At 40.1% G+C, this 21938-nt stretch overlaps 3 protein-coding genes across 4 annotated transcripts; 2 read left to right on the top strand and 1 right to left on the bottom strand.

The window, feature by feature from the left end:
* Positions 1–6072: 6072 nt before the first annotated feature.
* Positions 6073–8001, bottom strand: smim7 (small integral membrane protein 7). 2 transcript variants are annotated; one of them, XM_069702334.1, is made up of 5 exons: positions 7911–8001; positions 7611–7652; positions 7467–7519; positions 7283–7373; positions 6073–6891 (listed from the first exon to the last, which is right to left on the bottom strand). In XM_069702334.1, the coding sequence occupies exons 1-5, from the start codon at positions 7934–7936 to the stop codon at positions 6876–6878; spliced, it is 228 nt and encodes a 75-aa protein (XP_069558435.1). In that variant the 5' UTR covers positions 7937–8001; the 3' UTR covers positions 6073–6875. The 2 variants fall into 2 exon arrangements, with proteins under 2 accessions (XP_069558435.1, XP_069558434.1); XM_069702333.1 differs by lacking the exon at positions 6073–6891 and adding an exon at positions 6901–7122.
* Positions 7994–11332, top strand: LOC138623007 (small integral membrane protein 7-like). The gene is made up of 7 exons (XM_069702222.1): positions 7994–8004; positions 8572–8634; positions 8840–8881; positions 8969–9021; positions 9104–9194; positions 9566–10841; positions 11083–11332. Exons 1-6 carry the CDS (start codon positions 7994–7996, stop codon positions 9579–9581), a joined length of 276 nt encoding a protein of 91 aa, XP_069558323.1. The 3' UTR covers positions 9582–10841; positions 11083–11332.
* tmem38a (transmembrane protein 38A) lies at positions 11255–18837 on the top strand. The gene is made up of 6 exons (XM_069702331.1): positions 11255–11484; positions 15069–15225; positions 15860–16044; positions 16839–16926; positions 17394–17511; positions 18123–18837. Exons 1-6 carry the CDS (start codon positions 11361–11363, stop codon positions 18324–18326), a joined length of 876 nt encoding a protein of 291 aa, XP_069558432.1. The 5' UTR covers positions 11255–11360; the 3' UTR covers positions 18327–18837.
* Positions 18838–21938: the final 3101 nt, after the last annotated feature.

The following is a 21938-nucleotide window of genomic DNA, read 5'->3' as shown; positions in this document are numbered from 1 at the left end:
ATGAACAGGCTACTGTTAGTTCTGGTAAACTGTTTAATTGTCTGAAATGCTGAACTTTCTTTTGCCCTTGGCAGATACATTTAATATTAATGGTGTTGTTCTCACGAGATTTGCAACAAAGTTTGTTTAAAAATAGAAGAAAAAAAAACCTTGTCAATTTAATACAAAGTTCCGCAAATTCTTTTCCCCTAAAATGGTTTGCATTTCAAGCCATTTAAGAATAAGGAGAATAAGCACAAGGTTATCCAATGCCGTGATGGGGGCAAAACAAAGAAGGTTTGGGTCAAACTTGGACTGCGGGCCCCAGATTTGGCTGCTCTGAATTGAATTAATACCAAAATTACCACCATGGTTGTATGCCTCCGCCGCCTACAATCAAATCGGAGTTCAAATCAGCTTTCTCGAGCCATCTTAGACAAAGAAAGCCTGGTTATGTTGAACTTGCTCATAGTTGCTGGAGTTTTGGAAGTGAAATGTTGTCCCATTTTTTTTTTTTTTTACCCGATATAGAATTTTAGCTTCTCAACATTTCGGGGTTTCCTTTGTTGTATTTTTATTTTATTTTTTTTTTTTACTCATGATTCGCTAAATGTTTTTAATGGGTGACAGGTCGGGACTGCAGGCAGGCCAGTTTATCAACCGGACTCGTCTACTACAGAGCCATGCTGTTGTGATACGTGCAGAATGCGGTTTGACATTGTTTTGCGAAAATAAGTAAGGCCTTTCCTGACGTTGTCTGGTTGGCAGCATATGCTACTCCAAAACCTGCATATGTCCTTCAGCATTAATGGTTCCTTCACAAATATGCAAGCTACCCATACCATGTGCACTAATGCACCCCCATACCATCATGGATGCTGGCTTTTGAACTGTGCGCTGATAACAAGCTCCTCTCTTTAGCCCGGAGAATGCAGCATCCATGACTTCTGAAAAAGAATCTCAAATTTTGATTCGTTAGATCTCCTGTGGAATTTCAACACAAGGTTTTCCAAAATACTTTGTTGGAAAAAAAAACCATTTAAATTCAAACTCATGATTATTACATTAAATCAGAGAGCGCCAACACCCTGCTCTCTCAAGTACATGTATAGTGATGATTTATAACCACCCCAAAATATTCTCAGAATTACATGAACCTTTCGCCAACTTATGAGTAACAGTATTTTTAAACATGTAACATTTTGTTTCACAGTCAACCTGGCTTTAGCGAGATGTAACAGCAGATTAAAAATAACCACAATAGAAATACATTCAAACATATATATTGGTTTTTAAATTTTATTTTATTGATTTTTGGACGGTGGGAGGAAACCGGAGTACCCGGAGAAAACCCACAAATGCGCAGGGGGAGCAAATCCACACAGAAAGGCTCCAGCCGAGGTTTCGGACGCGATACTTCTTGCTTGAGGCCACAGTTTATTTACCTCTGTGATAAAATACTTCAATTTTTCAAGGTGGAATTTTTTTTTTTGCCAATTAACCTAAGATGGAGGTGTTTGGACGGTGGGAGGAAACCGGAGTACCCGGAGAAAACCCATGTAAGCACAGGGAGATTTAAAGTTAATTCAGTCACTCGCTGAAGCAGTAGAGAAATGACTGAAAACCTTTTCCCACAGCTGAAAAGAACCTGGAAACTGTGGACTTCTTTTTGGCTGGCCGGACAATCAAAGGCAGATGGCTTCTCAGAGACTTCACAACAGCATCATTAAAATATGCATCTGATGCCATTGCAGACTCCAGCAGTTTTTCTGGAGATCCAAACTCCTTACAAAGGTCATTAAATATGGCCTTGCTGATTTTTTCCTTGTCATCGTTAATGTTGCCAGTAGAGTCCTTGACGCTTTCCTCTGGGGATTTGAAGAGTATTTGTATTAATAGAGCATCAATGAGGTCGCTGATCATTTTCACAGTTGCAGGAGACGGACTACCAGCTGACGGTGGCGATGCATCTTCTTTTGGTTTCTCCTTACATACAGCTACATTAAAAAGATGAACAGGAGTTGAGCAAGATTGTGTGTTCGACTTCTTGAAGATGACTCTACGGGACTCTGTCCTGATGATGGCATCTCCTTTTGGTTCCTTCTCGGGTACAGCAACGTTAAAAAGATGAACAGGAGTTGAGCAAGATTGTGTGTTCGACTTCTTGAAGATGACTCTAGGGGACTCTGTCCTGATGATGGCATCTCCTTTTGGTTCCTTTTCGGGTACAGCAACGTTAAAAAGATGAACAGGAGTTGGGCAAGATTGTGTGTTCAACTTTCTGAAGATGACTCTAGGGGACTCTGTCCTGATAATGGCATCTCCTTTTGCCTTTTTGGGTACAGCAACGTCAGAAAGATGAACAGGAGTTGGGCAAGATTGTGTGTTCAACTTTCTGAAGATGACTCTAGGGGACTCTGTCCTGATGATGGCATCTCCTTTTATTTCCTTTTTGGTTTCAGCAACGTTAAAAAGATGAACAGGAGTTGGGAAAGATTGTGTGTTCAACTTCTTGATGATGACTCTAGGGGACTCTGTCCTGATGACGGTGACTTCCTCTGGTTCCTCGTATTCAGCATTATTCAAATCTGATACAGGAGACCAAGAGAGATTTGTTAATTCCTCGTCGGTTTCGGAGGAGTCTAAATAGTCTTCTTCTGAAGACAGTATTGTTTGAAGTATTTTTTCGATTTCCATTACTGCACCAGACAGTTTCTCAATGTGACTCGTTTTATCCGTCTGCTCCATCTCAATCCAAAGGAGCACCTGCTGCAGGAACTTTCCCACTGCGTCCTCTGTCATGGTGTACACGACTTCAGGAGAAAGGTCAAACTGAGTGCTGCGAGCCTTCCTCTTTATAAGGATGACTGAGTCAGAAAGACACTTTCTCATTTTAGGAACAGGAAGTAGATATCTGAGACCAGGCATCAGATGATCGTACATTTTATCGGTAAGTTCCTGTGAAAACGTCCTAATTTGGCCGCTGCTCTTGCTTTCCAGTATTTTGCTGACGTAATCCGCAGGTTGATCCAGCAGTTTTAGGTGATCAAACAACCTGTCCACATCAGGTTTGATGGTGTGAAAATCAAACGTGGAGGATTTAAGTTTGCTCATCGGTGTCAGTGTCGGCATGTCGAACAGACTGCAAGCTTTGGACTTGGGAGTCTCTGGAACACATCCTGGCAGACAATCTTCAGAAATTTCCTCGATAAACTTAGATGATCCTAAACCCTGTTTGAGGTTCAACAGGAAATTTGTTTCTCTTGTCTCTAATGCCGTCTCCAGCTCTGTCTTCATGTTTTCAAATTGATTTTGGGCAAACTTGAAAAAGTCGTTTTTACAAACTGTTTTGTTGGTGTCTCCTGAAGCTACAGACTGTGAGCTGAAAAAGTTTTTCAGCTTATTAACTATCGGCATCCATCTAAAGTGAGGTCTACTTCTCCCATTAGATTCCGCAAGATCTGCAGAGTCACAGTAAGGCAGGTCACTAATTACAGTGTTGACAATGTCAGATGCTACCTGACAAGCCTCAAAGGACTCAGACAGGAGAAAAGCCCCTTCTGTGATGTCCGGTGACTCTCCAGAATATTTGAGGAGAATTTCACCCACAGCTTTTATTGCTGAGTGCACAGAGATCTGAGACTCGATGTTCTGATTTGTTTTTGGCCGCCGCCACCCTATGCACTTGAATTTCAGTTTACCGACATACATTCGAAGACATGTGGTAGCGTGAAACACCATGCGATTCATAGATTTGATGTCGGACGTGGAGCCACTGACGTGAATGGCTGAATCAAAGGGCCAGGCACGGCTGTCTATGGCGTAAGATAGGACGGCATTTACCTTGTGTGAAACTTCCTTCTCAACCAGTGCTGTCAGCGCTACAACACTCTCACATTTCTCTTCTGGGACATGGAGAGCAACAGCAAAGCTGGAAGAAAGAGAACCTCCCAGGGATACGGCGAGACTCTTCATAGGTAAGTCAGTCTTAGACTTGCTACAAATCATACTCTCATGAAACATTGGAAGGACAATGTTCAGGGTGTCTGTGGAGAAAGTGTGTATGATATCAGTGATCATATCAGCCAGTGTGGCGGCTGTGTCCGACTCGCAGTTCCCTGTAGTTAGCATGCCCCATTGTGCTTCAGAGATTCTTTCCAAATGTTTGTTGACGATGGGCTGCAGGTTCTTCCAGGAGATAAGGGTGGAGTCAACGGCCAACTGGATTTGCTCCATCGCAGACATTTTTCCTTTCTTTCGTGGGGTTGATTTTCTTCTTGAACTTCTGTAAATGCTCTGAGTGTCTTAATTGTTACTGTGGTTGTGTTTTACTGTCAAGAATGAAAACTGAATGTCTCCAAGATTCTATCTATGCTATTTGAGACTTATGACATCACAGATGAAGACATTCCATAGAGCCACACCCACACAAGGCCACGCCCACACTATAAAGTAAACACACCCCATTAGCCACGCCTCCTTACAAACCCTACATTAGGCCACGCCCACACACCCAGCCACACTTTTTTTTTTTTTTTCAATTCTAATTCAAATTTTCAGATGTTCAAATTGAATCAAAATCCATTTACTCATCAATAAAGTGTTAAGTGTGAAGCTATTAGGCCATCGGGCAATCTTTCATTGGTGCCAGCTTTGCCTTAGTTTTATGATTTTTGTTGTTGTTGACAATACAAGACAATCAGGTAATGCAGTCAATTCAATCTAAACGTTACAATGTGTAAAATGCTATTGAATTTAATTTGAATTTCTTATTCGAGAAACAGGTCAAATTATATTGTGTTCCAGAGAACTCGTCCTCCTCCTTCTCCTCTGACTCTCTGTGTAAGTGGACTCACTGGCAGTTGTCTTTCTGCAGTTCTGACTCGCTGATCCGCCTCCACTGCAAAGTTTCTACCTGGAGTTTGGCCTCAATCTGCTCACGTTTGTCTGTGTTTGTTTTAAGATTTCCTCTTGTGTCAGGAAACTTTCACACTTCTGTAAAAAAAAATTTTTTTTATTTGATTTTGATTTTATACACTTTATTAATCCCCGAGGGGAAATTTCTTCAAATATTCAAATTAAATTTCGACCACTAAGTAAATTGTGGCAGATTAAGTCCTCATCACTGCTCTGTGAATACATGTGAATCACTTGTTAAAGGTCACTGATAAACTTTGCTTATGAATACATGTTTTTTCCTTTGTTGAATACTGTTGACACTATAGTAATATATAGTCCCAGTACTTGTTGTTTTATGAGCTGGAAGAATCTTTTCAGTCTGACGTGAGTTTCTCTTCTGTATTCTTGACTGAATCTGCAAACTGTATGTTTGAATGATGAATGAGTCTTTTTCTTTATTTTATGTAAGAGAAAGAAAAGATTTACAGGCTGCTTTCTTTCATGTGCCGGTAAAACTGCTCTTGTATAAGCCTGTGAAACATGTCCATGTCTGTCAGCAAATAAATATTATTATTGCTTAATTTTAATGATCAATTTTCTCTTTTAAAGTTTATTAATAGAATTTTTCTGGTATTAAATCTGACAAGAAATATCACAATAAAGAAATATATTGACCTCTTGTGGTCACTGTGACAAACTGTAACACATTACAGGGTTAAAGACTGAAGTGATCTTTGAGTTATTACTCTGGACAAGTTTTGAAATTCAAACCTCTCAAATATCTGCCTCCTTCCTAATAGCCTGCATAAAAGTTAGATGTTAATGCTGAAAACATTCAGATAAAACCAAGAGGCTGTAGTGAGGCTGCACTGATGAACAGCAGTACGGGCTAAATGTTGCATCAGCATACTACCACCTTTATATAAAGTCACTGATGACCACGCTCACGATGACAAGCCGAGCATGATCTGCTAACTGGGTAGCGTTTCCTTTTTGGCACTGAATACAAAGATCAAACACACCAAAGGTGAAAAGGGTTCAAAGTTATTCCAGTCAGAGGAGGACATTAAAGTGTACACCAACTCCATCACAACCCACTGACTAGTTGAAATACTTCAGTACTTAAGTTATGTTTATGAACAATGTTATCTCATCAACAGGAAGCACAAAAGGAGCAGACAGCATTTACAGCTGAACAGTTAAATGTCTGAAACCACTTTTTATTCATTCTCAGAAGCAGTTTGATTGAATGTTGATATTAAAAATACATGACACTGTACAGTGGTACGTTAAATGTTTCATACTATATAAAGTTAGTACTTGATCCACTTATTAAGGTCAGAGGTGGATCGTTGTGTCCCTACTGTCAACAGAGTCAGGTAACAAACTTTTAATACACAACTTTCTATTTTTTGTTATTAAGAATTATGACATTTAAAACCGTGTATATACATTTACTTACAGCACATATTCCCCAGAATAAAAGAAAATGAGATTGGTTTTGATTAAGAGACTACCCACAACACTCGTACCAGCTGACGAGTAAAACTGGAGGCGTTTGTCCCGTTTCTCACTGACAAACGAGACGTAGAGTTCATACAGAGACAAACGTCATTGACTCCTCTGTTGAATCCATCTGAATTGACGGTTGTGCAGATAAAAGGAATAAAAGGATGAGTCTGGTGTTTCTTTAACGAGCACGCAGACTGCTGCAGAAAACGGCTCATGATCCATTATGAAGCACAAACCAACACGTATCCAGCAAAGACAGTACAGTTACAACGTAACTGAAATACGACTTCCAAAGGAGAAAATAAATATATGAAGTCTGCACTGATAGAAATATATTAATGAAACCGGGACAGTAAACAAAAAGGATGCATACTAACAATTAAAAGGCCCAAACAGAACAGACAGTTCACATCAAGTTGACGTTGATCTCATCTGTTGTAACAAGTCAGGATCCCGGTGGAAGTCCAGCTGATGCAAAACGTTGATCACGATCCAAACAATCTGCGTGGATTGAAGACATTCAGCTGGTTAGAAAAGCATCAAGTTCACAGCTCTTTTTCTTTGTAAACTCTATTTTGGAAAAATGTCAAACTGCAGCAGAGCTGCAGCACCGCAGGACGAGACAGGATGAAGAAATGTGAGGTGGAGCTGACTTTTTTTGATGTGCTGGTAATTAAGTTTCCCACAACGATGGAGCTTTGTGACACAGAGGAAGCTTTCTGAAAATCAAGTCTTCAGCCACACAATCAAACACGCGTTAGTGGGATGGACTCGTCGTTGGTTTCAGCTCTTCGTGGTATTTACCAACATCAAGAGATGTCAACACACCGAGTCAGAAACTGTCAAAACTTAAGGTTTGTTCACTGGTATTGACGAACAAAGTCTCACTCACAGGACCATGCAGAACATGATGAAGATGTTCCACAGAGCGATGAAGATCCGGAAGTAGCGCAGGCTGAGCAGAAACTCTCTGATGTTGTCACCTGAAAGACACACCGGTTATTTGAAAACGACACACAACACCGGTTTCATCTTGTTCGATCTCTTTTTTTTTTTTTTTTTTTTGCAACGCGCACCTGTTGTCGGTGCTCTGGACTCATCTCCAAATCCCTGCGCCGCCTTCTTTTTGCTGCAAAAAAAAAACAAAAAAACATCCACAGTTAACCTCCATCTTACTGCTCCGTTACACGGGTCGAGTTCAAAGTAGGAAACGTACTCACAGCTTGAAATTCAGCACAGCCCCTGCGTTCACCAGCAAAGTTCTGCAGAGAGAGAGAGAGAGAGAGAGAGAACACGTGTTTGTTGACAGGTAATCGTTGTGTTTACCTGCCGTGCTAACGTCGTTAGCTGCTGAGCTGGCGTTAGCAACAGAGCTAGTTAGCGTGACACGTTGTGCCGTTGCACCGCCATAAAACGAAACAAAAACAGTTTGCTTGATTTCTGGACAACCCGCACGCAGAACACGTCCGCGAAATAAAATGCGTTTCTCTGTCAAATGTGTAACAAACGGAATAAATTACCCGAATATCAACAGATCAGCGATCATCTTCACATCACAGTCGCCCCACTTCCGTGTTTGGCAACGCAATCAAGAATGTGACCAATGGGAGACCAGTGACCCGACAAACCGGAAGAGGGTTTTCGTGCCCTGAGTTTTGACTGCAAGTTACAACATTCCCGAATAAAGCGCGACTGTGACGGATCCGGTTCATTTAATGGATGGACAAAAAAAAGAAGAAGAAAGAAAAGTCCCACCAAATTGCTGGTCTGTCTTACCATCTTTGTTCTCTTTTAATAATGTTTCCAAAAGCAAGCATACGAATACCCATTAAAATTAAATTACAAATTATGTAAAAAAAAAAAATAAACATTGTGTAACCCAAAGACACATTTAGTATTTTCTTTTTAAATATAATTTAAGACAGACTGGTCATTTGTGTGGCAAAAAAACCAAAAAAAAACCGGGTCCTCTCATTCACTTAACCGTAACCTTCACATCAATTGGTGCTGTTCGGGAAGATTGTAAGCTGCAGTCAAAAGTCAGGGCATAAAACCCTCATTCATGTACGTTGTCACGGTTACTGGTATCTCATTGGTCACAAAACCCTCATGTACGTTGTCACGGTTACTGGTATCTCATTGGTCACATTCCTGCTTGCGTTGCAAAACACGGAAGTGAAGCGCCTTTGACTTGAACCATTTCTACGATGTGAACAAGACGACCACGGATCTTTTGATATTCGGGTAATTTATTCAGTTTGTCACACATTATTTATCCGAGTTGTTCCGTGTGTGGATTATTGAGAACTGTTTTTTTTTGTTTTTTTTTTTTCCAGGTAGATAGCGGTGCAACGGCACAACGTGTCACGCTCGTTAGCACGGCAGGTAAACACAACGATTACCTGTCAACAAACACGTGTTCTCTCTCTCTCTCTCTCTCTCTCTGCAGAACTTTGCTGGTGAACGCAGGGGCTGTGCTGAATTTCAAGCTGTGAGTACGTTTCCTACTTTGAACTCGACCCGTGTAACGGAGCAGTAAGATGGAGGTTAACTGTGGATGTTTTGGGTTTTTTTGCAGCAAAAAGAAGGCGACGCAGGGATTTGGAGATGAGTCCAGAGCACCGACAACAGGTGCGCGTTGCAAAAGAAAAAGAGATCGAACAAGATGAAACCGGTGTGTGTGTCGTTTTCAAATAACCGGTGTGTCTTTCAGGTGACAACATCAGAGAGTTTCTGCTCAGCCTGCGCTACTTCCGGATCTTCATCGCTCTGTGGAACATCTTCATCATGTTCTGCATGGTCCTGTGAGTGAGACTTTGTTCGTCAATACCAGTGAACAAACCTTAAGTTTTGACAGTTTCTGACTCGGTGTGTTGACATCTCTTGATGTTGGTAAATACCACGAAGAGCTGAAACCAACGACGAGTCCATCCCACTAACGCGTGTTTGATTGTGTGGCTGAAGACTTGATTTTCAGAAAGCTTCCTCTGTGTCACAAAGCTCCATCGTTGTGGGAAACTTAATTACCAGCACATCAAAAAAAGTCAGCTCCACCTCACATTTCTTCATCCCGTCTCGTCCTGCGGTTGACATTTTTCCAAAATAGAGTTTACAAAGAAAAAGAGCTGTGAACTTGATGCTTTTCTAACCAGCTGAATGTCTTCAATCCACGCAGATTGTTTGGATCGTGATCAACGTTTGCATCAGCTGGACTTCCACCGGGATCCTGACTTGTTACAACAGATGAGATCAACGTCAACTTGATGTGAACTGTCTGTTCTGTTTGGGCCTTTTAATTGTTAGTATGCATCCTTTTTGTTTACTGTCCCGGCTTCATGAATATATTTCTATCAGTGCGCTGTAAGTAAGTGTAAACACACTTTGTTTTAAATGTGTTATTATTTTTTAATAAAAAAATAAGTTTTCATATTAAAAGTATAATAAATCACCCTTTGTTGGCAGCAGGGCCACAACGATCCACCACCATATACGACCGTAGAAAAGAAGTGAATACCTGTCTACACGGTGCTTGAGAAAAACTAACATAATGTACTCGCCATCACTATCATCCTGACTATCAAGTACTGTAAATATAAATGTCCTAATAACTAAGAAACTCACATTTCAGTCAGCCAAACAATTGTATCCAGAAGGAAAGCACAGAGCTCTGCTGCAGGTGAACTCAAGCCTGTATTTAATCAGTCTCCTCCTACTTCCTGTTCCTCCTGTCAGCTCCACCTCCAGACCTGCTCTTCACAACAACAGCAAAAAAAAAAAAAAAAATTCTATAAAATACAACAAAGTATGAGACTCATTCATCATTTAACATAGACAGATGCAGTCAGGAGTACAGAAGAAAAAAATGAAGTCAGAATGAAAAGATTCTTCCAGCTCATTAACAACAGACTAACATAAAACAACAAGAACTGGGATCTATATTTCTATAGTGTGAACAATATTCAATAAAGGAAATAATCTATTTACAAAGTGAATTATTTATTTTCAGCAAAGTTTAAAGACTTCTTTAACAAGTGATTCACCTGTATTCACAGCAGTGATGAGGATTTGACATCTCCAATATTGATTTTTAAATTATTTTTTTTACTTTAATAACTACAAGTCGATGTCTGAGGTACAGATTTAAAATGAGGATGCAAAAACTGGTAGGTGTTGTTCGGCAGATGACAAATATACAGCCTATTATTTCAACCTTTCTTTCTTGCTCCTGGAAAACCCGTTTTTAAATGTGTAGCTGTGACGCCGCCTGGTGGAGGTAGAGGTCACTGCTTTGATTAATAATCACGAGAATTAAAAAGGCAAAAACGGAGAAAATAAAAAAAATTAATTCATTTTTAAAACAACAAAAACATATCGGGTTGCTGTTTATTTCGGCAGGTTTGGTAAAACTGCTGCTTCTTTCACCTCAACATGTCTGCAGCAGCCGGAAGAAGGTAAAACAAACAATGTGGGAATGAATTAGAGGCGATCATTTGTCTGAGTCAGACTCGGTGCAGGATCCGATGCGGATTGTGGGATGCTGTTGTTGATTTTATGACCGAGTGAATGAATCTTTGTCCGTATCAAGCGCGGACGCGTGTATCGGGGCTTTTGTCGCGTCTCCCGCAGCGTCTTCATGTGACCCAGTTGAACACGATGAAGACAGCCGGACGAGCTTTTTGTTTTTCTCCGCAGGTTTGGAGCGGCTGAAGCAGCTGAAACCTTCCTGCCGTCGAAAAAAAAAAGAAAGAAGCGGAGCAGTTGGCACGATGATGATGATGCTGCTGCTGAGGCTGTGGAGATGAGTGGTATTAATAGGCGAGCTTGAGTGTCACAGGCTTTCACTGTCGAGACTGGGGGGCTTGGTGGAGAATCGGTGGACCGGGTTTGGAGGGTATTCCGAGCCAGACTGCGCAGCAGGAATTAAAAAATTAAAAAAAAATAATTAATCCGTTACTTGTCAGATAGGCAACATGGAAGTGCTGGCGGTTCTTAATTTGGGCGATTTTGCCCAAGCTTTCTCCAAAATGGGAATGTTTCCTGTGTTTGACCTCGCTTATTACATCGTGTCCATCCTCTACCTCAAATATGAGCCGGGTGAGTTTGTTTGTTGACACTTTTCTGTTTGCTTTCACTGCGTATCTATTCACTTTATTACTATTTAATCAACATAATTATTAGAATCCATACTGCATGCTGTGTGGCAGGTCCATGCTTCGCACTAACAGACCTGTGTGTAAACACAGCTATTTATAAAAACACAAAGTCAAAATATGTCGAGAATAACATATTTTCAACAACATGTAAACACTTTAAAACTTAGAAGTATGAACTGAGATGAGAAACTCTGTCATTTGAATAATAAGTGCATTTTATTATGCATCAAATTTTTGTGCAGCCTGTACATTGCCCTGGATACCCCTACAAGGACTTTCCCGTGCTGTTATCTCTATAGTGCCCTATCCTTATAAAGCATGACCTGTTACATAAAGCCATGGCTGCAGCTCTGCCTGCTTTGCTTTCTGTGGGGGAATGTGTGTTGCTGCAGCAGCCTGACCTCATTCACTCTGAGGGAAATCACTGGAGGAGATTAAGGCACTCAGCTTTAGGTGGAGCTCGATATTTTCCAAGATTTAACGTCTTTTGAGCAACGCACTCCAAGGAGGAGGATGAAACCCGAGAGACGGCCTGTGCATACCAGTGACTTAAGTAATAAATAGAAGAGCCTGAAATAGACAAGAGTCAGTGGGCCTCACACTTGTAGGCTGCAGTTTGGGTGTGTTTGCGCTGCATGGGAAACATGGAATAAGCTGTTGAGCCAACAGTCGAACATGACATTAAGGTCCATCAGAGCCATTAGAACACGTTTTCCTCACCCTGAGGTAAAAGTTCACTGTGACAGGAAGGTTCAGTCACTTTCCTGTCACTTGTGAGACAGCATGAGACACATCCCAGCCTCTTAACCGGTTATAAAAGGAGCCTGAGAGGTCCATCGAGTCCCTTAAAACTTCATACAACATGAGTTGTATTTTGTAGTTTGGAGCAAAAATGTAATCTTCATTTGATCATCTCCCATGTTTTCCTCAACTGTGGTGCTCCAGTCACTTTGCAATGAGGAGTCACAAAAAAAACCATTTGGGCCCCCAAAATGTAACCATTTGGCTTTTGGAAACTTGATTTAAACCAATTTTATTAGGGAAAGTTAATAGATATTCTGCAGTCTTTTGATCTACAATATATCTGCAATAATTAGTTAAGTGGCCTGTGGCGAAGTCATCACGTTACTGTGTTAAAAGTGAATAAATAATGAATGAGGTTTGGTTAGGAGTAAATGATCTCTTCATCTAAGCTAGTGCACAGTGTCACCTTCAAAAGGGAACTCCAAAGATTTTACTCATCTGATTTACATTTCTGATATTTGCATATTCGAACTGCTGCTGCCTCAAGCGACGTCAACGTTTTAATGGCGTAAAAAAGCAGATGCATCTCTACACTGATGCTCACATTATCATGGTAGTCGGCTCAGTTTTTTGTCAACACATTGTTGCATTTTGTATTAAATACAAACGGGTCAAAACCACGCAGAAGATGCTTGTTTTAAAGTTATAGGTCATTCACCTGTATTTTAGTTTCATCAGAGCACCGGCTGAGTGACGCATGTGGCCGACGTCGTGACTGCAACTGCTATACTGTGTCTTATTTTCATATCTAATATTTTACAGTCAAATGACTGACGCTGCCAACATTACATTCACCACTCCCTGCATACATGTGTGAGCAGAGAGTTCACACCATATGCTAGGAGAGCACATGAATGAGTTTTTTATCGGGTGACGTGAGGAGGAGGAGGAGGAGGAGGAGGAGGAGGAAGGAGAGGCGAGTGTGGGGTCAAAGGTTAAGGCAGGATCGACAGTTGTGAGGCAGGAGGAGCAGTTGAGCAGAGGGTATTTTTAGGGCGACGGTCCTCAGGATCGGGTTGCTTTCAAACGGAGCGCCAGTCGCGCCGCGACACCCTCACCCACCTGTTGTTGGAGATTTGCGCTCACATCTCCATTTACTGTTTAACAATGTTGTAAGTCTGTACTCACACAGGATATACATACTGTCTTTAAGTTATGTCATACTTTATACATATAAACATTTAACATTTGTGTGGTTTGTCTGATGTTATCATGTTCATAGAGGTTGCATGCAACATTATTGGAATTACAGGACTTTCATGGAGAGTAACAAAGTACATTCACTCAAGCTTGGTAGAATTTTGAGGTACTGAACTTAAGTATATTCATTTAATGCCATTGCAGTCGCAATTGTCCGCAAACTAAATGATAAATCAAATAAATTAAAGTCAGATTCAGACAGCCACTGAGGCACAAAGGAATAAATCTTACGCAGGGAAAATAAGTCATTTGTCCGGCCGAGTATAAAGGTTCATGCAGTTTATTTCTAGCAAACAAAAACAATGGCGCCTGCTGCCTCACTTGCCCTGATAACAAACCACCTGCCTTCACCTGATGTGCCTGAGCTGTCCAGCACCTTCAAAATAAAAGAATTAACAATTACGTGAATTAAATTATTATTTAATGTACATTTGTATTTCTATGCCTCTGTAAACCACCTTGAATTGCCTTGTGTCTGAATGGTGCTACAGTATGTAAATAAACGTGCCGTGACAATATTTTTAAAGATAAATATAACATTTATTCAGTTATTTCTCTGAATTCTTCTTCTTCCTGCGCCTCAGACTGTGTTGCTGCATGCTCATTTGTACTACAGCCACATGGCTGACTTCACTTTCCTTAGGTCAGTTTGACAGACTGTAGTTTGTCGGTAGCAGTTAGTTGTTGCACAGCATGAAGCCTGAACATTTCTGCTGCAGTTTATTGTACTTTGCATTCTTATTTAGAAATTGGTTTGATTAATAATTTTAACAAATACTTGTGTTGCACATTGTCAGTCGTCATGTATGGTTGTTTTTTTAATCAACTGTAAATTACCTGACATAAAACATAAAGTCAGTTGAAACAGCTGTTCGAGTCTGTGTCTTTTGAAGACTCATTTGTCAACTCGTGAATGAGTCGTCTTCAGTCATTATTAGTTTAGGATAAAAAGGCGTATTATCAGGGCGTGACCTGAAGTGATAGACTGGGTGTAGACAAAGATACAGCTCACAGACACGGGAGGTCTCCACTGATAGTCATTTCTGAAGGTCAGCAGGAACAGTTTGGTCTGAAGGAGCTGACAGACTTTTTTTTCAAATTACATTTTAGGCAAAACATTTTGCTCATGTCCTTTTGGATCCTACCACTAGGAGTCGCCAAAATGATACGTTTTTTTTTTCTTCTCTTCGTTGGAATTATTTACCTGCATTTAATCACATCTATACATTGTTTTATAAATGAATCAACCGAGTGGGCAAAAAAAACAACCCTCTAATTATAAGTTAGAGCCCCTGCAGCTCCTTAAGGCAGGACAAAATTGTGCATTGTTTTTGTTTGCTTCTCTGTGCCATGGGGGAAACTGAAAATATAAGTCAAACACAACCACAAACACACACACAAAGTGCCAGTGTTATCAGCCTCCTTAAACTTAGAGTCCCTTTCGTCCACCTGCTGTGATATTTTCATTTTCCCGCCCTTTCATTTTATCGTGTTGCTGACAGTTCGCGCGCTCTGTTGCAGGCTCGGTGGAGGTTTCTCGCAGGAGTCCCGTGGCCTCCTGGCTCTGCGCCATGCTCTACTGCTTTGGTAGTTACATCTTGGCGGACATCATGCTTGGAAGCAGCCCCCTAGACTATTTCCAACACAACAGCCACATCCTGCTGGCCTCAGCTGTCTGGTGAGAAAAAGAAACCTAGAGCAACTTCAGCCTTCACAGAGGAGGAGATTCTCTTTCGAGGTCACGTGGATAAATCTGCTTTCACCTGCTTTCAGGTCGTGATAAAGTAGTCCCTCTCTGTGATTGTTTGATCAGTCAGTCTGACCAAACGTAGTAACTTAGGTCAGGATTTAAACCTGCAGTGTGACCAGGAGACCAAATACCAGAAAGGATACTCAGATAATGCATATTTTGGAGGGATTTAGGAGTATTTGTTTTTACTTAACAGCAAAATTTTGGGGCATCTTTGTCACGAGACACTTTTCTGAGATCCTCTGTGTCAGTTTTCATTCGGAACTATTTTCTTTTGAATCAAACATTCAGAAAGTTTTTTCATTGCAAGTTCTTTAATATTGTTTTCTGTAAATCAAGCAATATCCTCAAGCTTTTAAATGTAATTTTCAGATGCCATTCACATCAGTTTTTTAGGGGGATTGCAGGTAAAGTCTAATCTATTTGCACAGTGCTTCTATTATTATTGAGGAAATGAGTTTTTGAGTGAACTGACCCTTTATTGTTCAATAGAAAGTTCAGGATCAAATCTAATATTTATTTCTCCATCATTTCTCTGTGTCGCTGTCAAACACAAACGCAGGTACCTCATCTTTTACTGCCCGCTGAACCTCTTCTATAAATGTGTGGCTTTCCTGCCCGTCAAGCTGGTGTTGGTCGCCCTGAAGGAAGTCGTACGCTCTCGTAAGATCGCCGCAGGTGTTCACCACGCCTCCCACGCCTACCACCACGGCTTCTTCATCATGGTGATCGTTGGATACGTCAAAGGTCGGTGTTGTTTTGTGTGTTTCTAAAGTGTGAGCATTACAGTTGAAAATGAATCAACCTTAAATGTGGCTCTTATAAATGTCACGGCAATCAGATTTTGTTGTTTACGCCATCACTGAATGAGAGATTTATGATGTTTACGAACAACAAAGTACCTGAAAGTGAGCTGATGACCAGACACACATTTGGTGACACATGACAAACTTGTTCATTGACAGTTGTTTTAAAAATCAGCTGAGTGGTCAATCTATCAACTGTTTTGTGGCAGCTGCTTTAACTTGAAGACCGTCTTTAGTATTTCTACGTGCATCTGCAGCCTTGTCTTGCTGTGGCTGTGAGCTGACAGCTGCGCTCAGTGGCAGAGCAACACCATCAGTTCACAGGCAGATTTAAACATGAATGAGCTGCACATGTGCATGGAGGGACTTTGAAAGCTGCAGGCTCAAGTGGTGCGTGCACGTGCACATGTTCTCAATGACCAATCTGTACTGCTTAGTAGCTCACTAGATTTATATAAATCATATATTAACATTTTAGATGTCATTTCATAAAACTGTTCGACAAGTCTGATGTTTGAAATCAGAAACAAAGTAAAATGTTCATGTGCAACAACTTATGGAGGCAGATCTGTGTGTGTGTGTGTGTGTGTGTGTGTGTGTGTGTGTGTGTGTGTGAGTGTGTGTGTGTGTGAAGGGGGAGGGGGGGGGCAGCTGCAGCAAGATAAGAGCAGTGACTCGAAACACACAAGACTTTTTTTGTCCTCATTTTTCCACTGTCTATTTTTACCCTCCCAGGATCTGGAGTGGCTCTTATTTCCAATTTTGAGCAGCTGCTGCGCGGTGTGTGGCGGCCCGAGACCAACGAGATCCTCAACATGTCATTGTGAGTGTGCGGTGATAATATACTCATAATTACTGCCACCTTGGATGTGTAAAAAAAACACACAAAAAAACACTATCATTCACAAAATCAGGTGACTGTGATCAGAAGAGACATAAAACAGGACATAAAACACTTTGTTGAGGTCAATCATGTATACAATTTGACATTTAATGACTTTGATGCCCCCCAGTGGTAGCATCTAAAATGACACTAGAAGACAGATTTTTATCTTTAATAAGAAAAATTGTCTGAGTTTTATCTCGAAAACAATTTATTATTTATCTTTGTCACATTGATTTTTCCATCCACAGAGGAACATCAAATCCTCAATCCTCTCACATGAAATGAAAATGTAAATAAAGCACCGCAGGTTTTCTTACCGAATGTTAAATAGACTTCATGTTATCATCTTTTAATCTCTGCTTCCGTCGTGTGTTTTAATGATGGTTTGTCTTTCGTCTCGGCAGCCCGACCAAAGCCAGCCTGTACGGAGCCATCCTCTTCACCCTGCAGGAGGCTCACTGGCTGCCCGTGTCCAAGAGCAACCTCATCCTCGTCTTCACCCTCTTCATGGCCACAAGCAAGGTATGTTTAGCACTAAATTTCTGATATTGGTTTTGTTTCATTTAAAACCAGGATGTTTTTACTTTATGAGCGGGTCATGTGATTACAGCCGAAATACCACTTACGGAAAGGATGAATTAATGGTAAAAATCTGTCGTGATTTGTGGCCTTGAGTTTGTAATTGAATTCAGGACATCAAACCTGGTGGAAAAATATTTTCAAACATCCACATTTGCAAATGCACAACTACACCCTTCACTTTAAATTTGATCTAATAAATCCTCATTTTCATACATGTATGTGGTCTCATATTTTACTGTCTTTATTTTATATTCAAAATTGTATATATTTCTAATTCTCTTATTGCTAAACTGACCTGCTTTTCTCGTCCAATGCATCTCATGGTACCGCTGATCCTGTGTTAACCTACATGAGGGATAAAACTGAGCTGAACTGAACTGTGTTCAGTGTCAAAGTCCTCACACTTTTCAGTCTCAGTTTCAATCCCAAACACAAATCACAGTGGAGACTTTCCAAGAAACTGATTTCAATGTATAAATTCAGTGCCTTTTTAATAATCCAAAATGAGGCAAGTCTTCTCTAACCATCAGCCTCTCTTTGTGTCCTCTCAGGTGGCGATGACCGCCCGACACTCTCACGGCTCTCCCTTCGCCCTCATCGAGTCCTGGATTTGCCATCTGCTGTTCGGCTCTCCTCTGGGTGGTGGTGAGGAAGACCACCACCATGTCGCCGCTGTCGCCCCGTCTTCACCTCTCAAAACCAAGGAGGAGCTGAGCGACGGCGGTCGCAAGAGGAAGGCCAAGAAAGCCGAGTAGGACGCCACGCTGCCCCGATGAAACTGCATCTGACTCGCCCTCATGGCCTCCGCATGATGGGACCTCCCATTCCTCTCCAAGGAAAGGGGCAGTTTGATGTTTTGCCAAATGAGACCCTTTCTATTAGGTGCTTTCGGTGTTTTTTACACAGCACGAGGACTCTGTAAATACCATGACAAATGTTTCACGTTGCAGCCCAACCTGGACATTTGAAACCTGTTTATTTATGTGTCTGTGAACATCTGTGCTCAACGCTGTGTGGTGATCCACGTTTAGGAGCTGCAGGGTCGCCTTCGGACGGCCTTCGCTCCACATCAGTAGTTGTGTTACTGGGTGTAAGGGCGATTTCTGTTCGTTCACCAAACCTTATTTCAATCAGAAAGAAACAGAAAATACAAATACATCTGAATCAGAAATTTAAATGAGAATAAAGCACTGTGAAAAAAAAGTGCTGCTTTTTCCACTGAGATGAAAACAACTTAAACTTTAAATAAAAGTTAGAGAAACTTTGTGTCTGGGTGGTGTCTGTGTCGTCTATATGTTGCCTACTCTTTGATATTACAATTTTTCTTTGCTTTACGTACAGTTTTAGATGAAGCACTATCAATTGCTGTCAGGTGATTGAGCAAAAAAAGTGCTTTCACAGTGAGAGCTGATGAAAAACAAATCATTTTTAGGTTTTAAGAATAAAAGGATCAGACACATTCCATCTTTCAAGCAGCTAACCTTTCAGATTAACATTTAACATGGAAAGCATACAGATATAATTCATTGTCAAGATTAAATGGTTCCCAACCTTTTTGGCTTGTTATTGTTACATAAAAGCAGTGCCTAGTTGGAGCCCTTTGTCACATTTCAGATACCTGAACCATCTCCCCTCAAGACCTCTCAGGGTTTCATTTTAAGAAGTAAAATATCAGATTTGTCTCGCACAAATGCAAAGATTAGAGAAGAAGAATCCCTCAAAGGTGGCTGCCGGGAAGCCCAGTACGTAGTTGGTATTTCCTGAATTACAGCAATAGTTCAGTGTGCAAGAAAGTTTAGACCAGGTTTTTATATTTAGTCATTGCCATTGCTGTACTTTCTCTATATGAAGAGGAGTAGTATATAGTTCATATATGTTAAAGTGAACATTTGGAAGAATCATGTGCAACACGAGTATTCGATTGTCATCATCAGATGAACTGCTTCGTGTTTTGTGGGCATTTTTAAGGACTGGGGCGGACCTCTTTATGTAACAGCGTGACGCTTCCTTGTGCAGTAATGCAGCCAGACTCTTATTCTTAACCGTAAAAATTTACAATAAGAGCTATGGATACCAAAACTCCATTCAGAGCAGCTTCACCCGTGCTGCTGCAGGAATCAGCCGGCGTTATGTAACTCTGGGGCTGCTACAAGGTGACAGGAAAGGTCGGAGGTCAACCTGAGGTCACGTCCTGAGAAACCCCCCGCCATGTTCGCAGACTCATGTAAAAAAGGCAATAAAACATCACTAATGAAGTTTGCAGGAGGTTGTTACACGCAGCCTTCAACCTTCAACATTCCTCACATCAGCAAAGTTTAGGCAGGGAAGGTGTCTGTTCGCTGCATTTTCAGGTTACATTTGTTGCACTGATGGCCGAGCGTTACAGATCTCAAGAAGCTTCAGCTACTCAAGTAAAAGAATGTCAGTATTATCTGAAAATGTTCTTTAAGTATCAAACGTTGAAGTATCCAATGCAGATAAATGACATCTATCTATCTATCTATCTATCTATCTATCTATCTATCTATCTATCTATCTATCTATCTATCTATCTATCTATCTATCTATCTATCTATCTATCTATCTATCTATCTATCTATCTATCTATCTATCTATCTATCTATCTATCTATCTATCTATCTATCTATCTATCTATCTATCTATCTATCTATCTATCTATCTATCTATCTATCTATCTATCTATCTATCTATCTATCTATCTATCTATCTATCTATCTATCTATCTATCTATCTATCTATCTATCTATCTATCTATCTATATATCTACATCTTATAGATGGTTTAGGGGAATATTCGGCACCAATCCAATGACATGTAAAAATGACATCTAGTCTAAACCTCAAAATAATTTAACTGTAATTGAAGACAAAGAAAATCAACTTTTCGACACCATTTAAGAAGCTGAAACCATCATCAGTTTGGTGTTTTTTGCATAAAAATGGTTGATCTATTAGCAAAACAATTGCTGAATATTTTATTTCTGAGTGTTTAAGCACAAATTTTGAGCAACTGTTGAATAGTTTTATTTTTGCACAATGTATCCAATTTGAAAAGTCTTAGAATAACTCGTACTATAGCCTCACACTACTTTCCCATGAAATGTAATTGAGTAGATATATAATGTGCCGTGAAAAGGTAAATGAAGTGCAAATACCTTTATCTTTTACTCAGATATAGTATTGGGTTATTATTTTGTTCCATTCCTCAATCACAGTTTGAAATAAGATGATGTTTGCCAATGTAAAGCAACTTAAGGTGCAACAAAGGAAAGGAAACAAGTATGTATGTTAACAGGTTTGATCAATGGTTCCTTTGATCCGGATAAAACACAATACCGAATCAAATTTCCAGCTAATTACAGAAATATTATGTGATTTAAATTTCTTTGACACACAGAGAAATGAGTCCAGAAACGACGACAGAAACGAGTTGCCGTTTGCTTGCCAGACAGAGGCCCATGCTGTGACTTCCCTGCTCCTTTGGGCAAGGCAGCAAGGAGGCGGAGGGCGGAGAGAAGACAGAGGAGTGGAAGTGGTGAGAGTTTGCCAAACTGATCGGGACCAAAACCCCAAAAACCTTGAGTGCAAAGAATGCAAGCAACATCTGCTGATCCCATTAGAGACACACACACACACATTCACATTCAAATGAAGCTGTAATCATGAATTTATGAACTGGTAAACAGGGTTTTATTATGAAATCTAAAGCCTATTTTCTTTTTGTTTAAACCAAATTGAGCCTTTTCTGTTAGTTTCACTTTTATTCATTTAGACATTAAAGAAAAAAAGAGATTTATTTCTTTTATTAGTTTTGTAAAACTAGTATCTCTTATAATGAGATAGATGGATCGATTAATACTTTTTTTTTTTTGCAGAACTTTACTTGCCAAATTGTTGTTAAAACAGTTTGACATATTAAATCAATAGGATTAAAAAAAAAAAAAAAAAAAGTCAAAGACATAGATCAGAATTACACAACTTCATGGGTAAAATAACAATAAGTCCAGTTGTGCATATAAACTCTTTTATATTTAAATAGTTAAATATAATTTAACAAAATATGTTGTATGGTTGTATGGCAGCATATCAAACACAATATTTGGGAAGACATGAAAGAGAAAAAGTAATAATCTTAGAAATGTTGCAGATCAAAGGTTATGTACATTATGAAGTGTTAACGTCTGGATTTTATTTTCTATTTCCTATTTCCTCTCACACATGATGCTACAGGAGACTATTTTTACAGCTAAACACAAGTTTGAAACACGACATGTATTGGCTCATTTTGGTTAAATATTAATGTCTCACTAGAAGACAGTTTTAAGCAACAAACTACTAAAAACCAGC

This window comes from Brachyistius frenatus, unplaced genomic scaffold, assembly GCF_029030835.1.
Source record: "Brachyistius frenatus isolate BFR_SWC_R1_liver_20210118 unplaced genomic scaffold, ASM2903083v1 Contig_41, whole genome shotgun sequence".
Classification (NCBI taxonomy): domain Eukaryota; kingdom Metazoa; phylum Chordata; class Actinopteri; family Embiotocidae; genus Brachyistius; species Brachyistius frenatus.
Note: the sequence above shows the minus strand (reverse complement) of the source record. Positions and strands in the feature narration are given on the sequence as shown.

Bases quoted from the DNA above. Each gene is read 5' to 3' on its own strand.
- smim7 (XM_069702333.1), bottom strand. From the start codon at position 7,936: ATGATCGCTGATCTGTTGATATTCGG. The intron at 7,653-7,910 runs GTAATTTATTCC...CTCTCTCTGCAG, and splicing joins GCTGATCTGTTGATATTCGG to AACTTTGCTGGTGAACGCAG. The intron at 7,520-7,610 runs GTGAGTACGTTT...TTTTTTTTGCAG, and splicing joins GCTGTGCTGAATTTCAAGCT to CAAAAAGAAGGCGGCGCAGG.
- tmem38a (XM_069702331.1), top strand. From the start codon at position 11,361: ATGGAAGTGCTGGCGGTTCTTAATTTGGGCGATTTTGCCCAAGCTTTC. The intron at 11,485-15,068 runs GTGAGTTTGTTT...GCTCTGTTGCAG, and splicing joins CTACCTCAAATATGAGCCGG to GCTCGGTGGAGGTTTCTCGC. The intron at 16,045-16,838 runs GTCGGTGTTGTT...TTACCCTCCCAG, and splicing joins GATCGTTGGATACGTCAAAG to GATCTGGAGTGGCTCTTATT.
- LOC138623007 (XM_069702222.1), top strand. The intron at 8,635-8,839 runs GTAATTTATTCA...CTCTCTCTGCAG, and splicing joins ACGGATCTTTTGATATTCGG to AACTTTGCTGGTGAACGCAG. The intron at 9,022-9,103 runs GTGCGCGTTGCA...TGTGTCTTTCAG, and splicing joins GTCCAGAGCACCGACAACAG to GTGACAACATCAGAGAGTTT.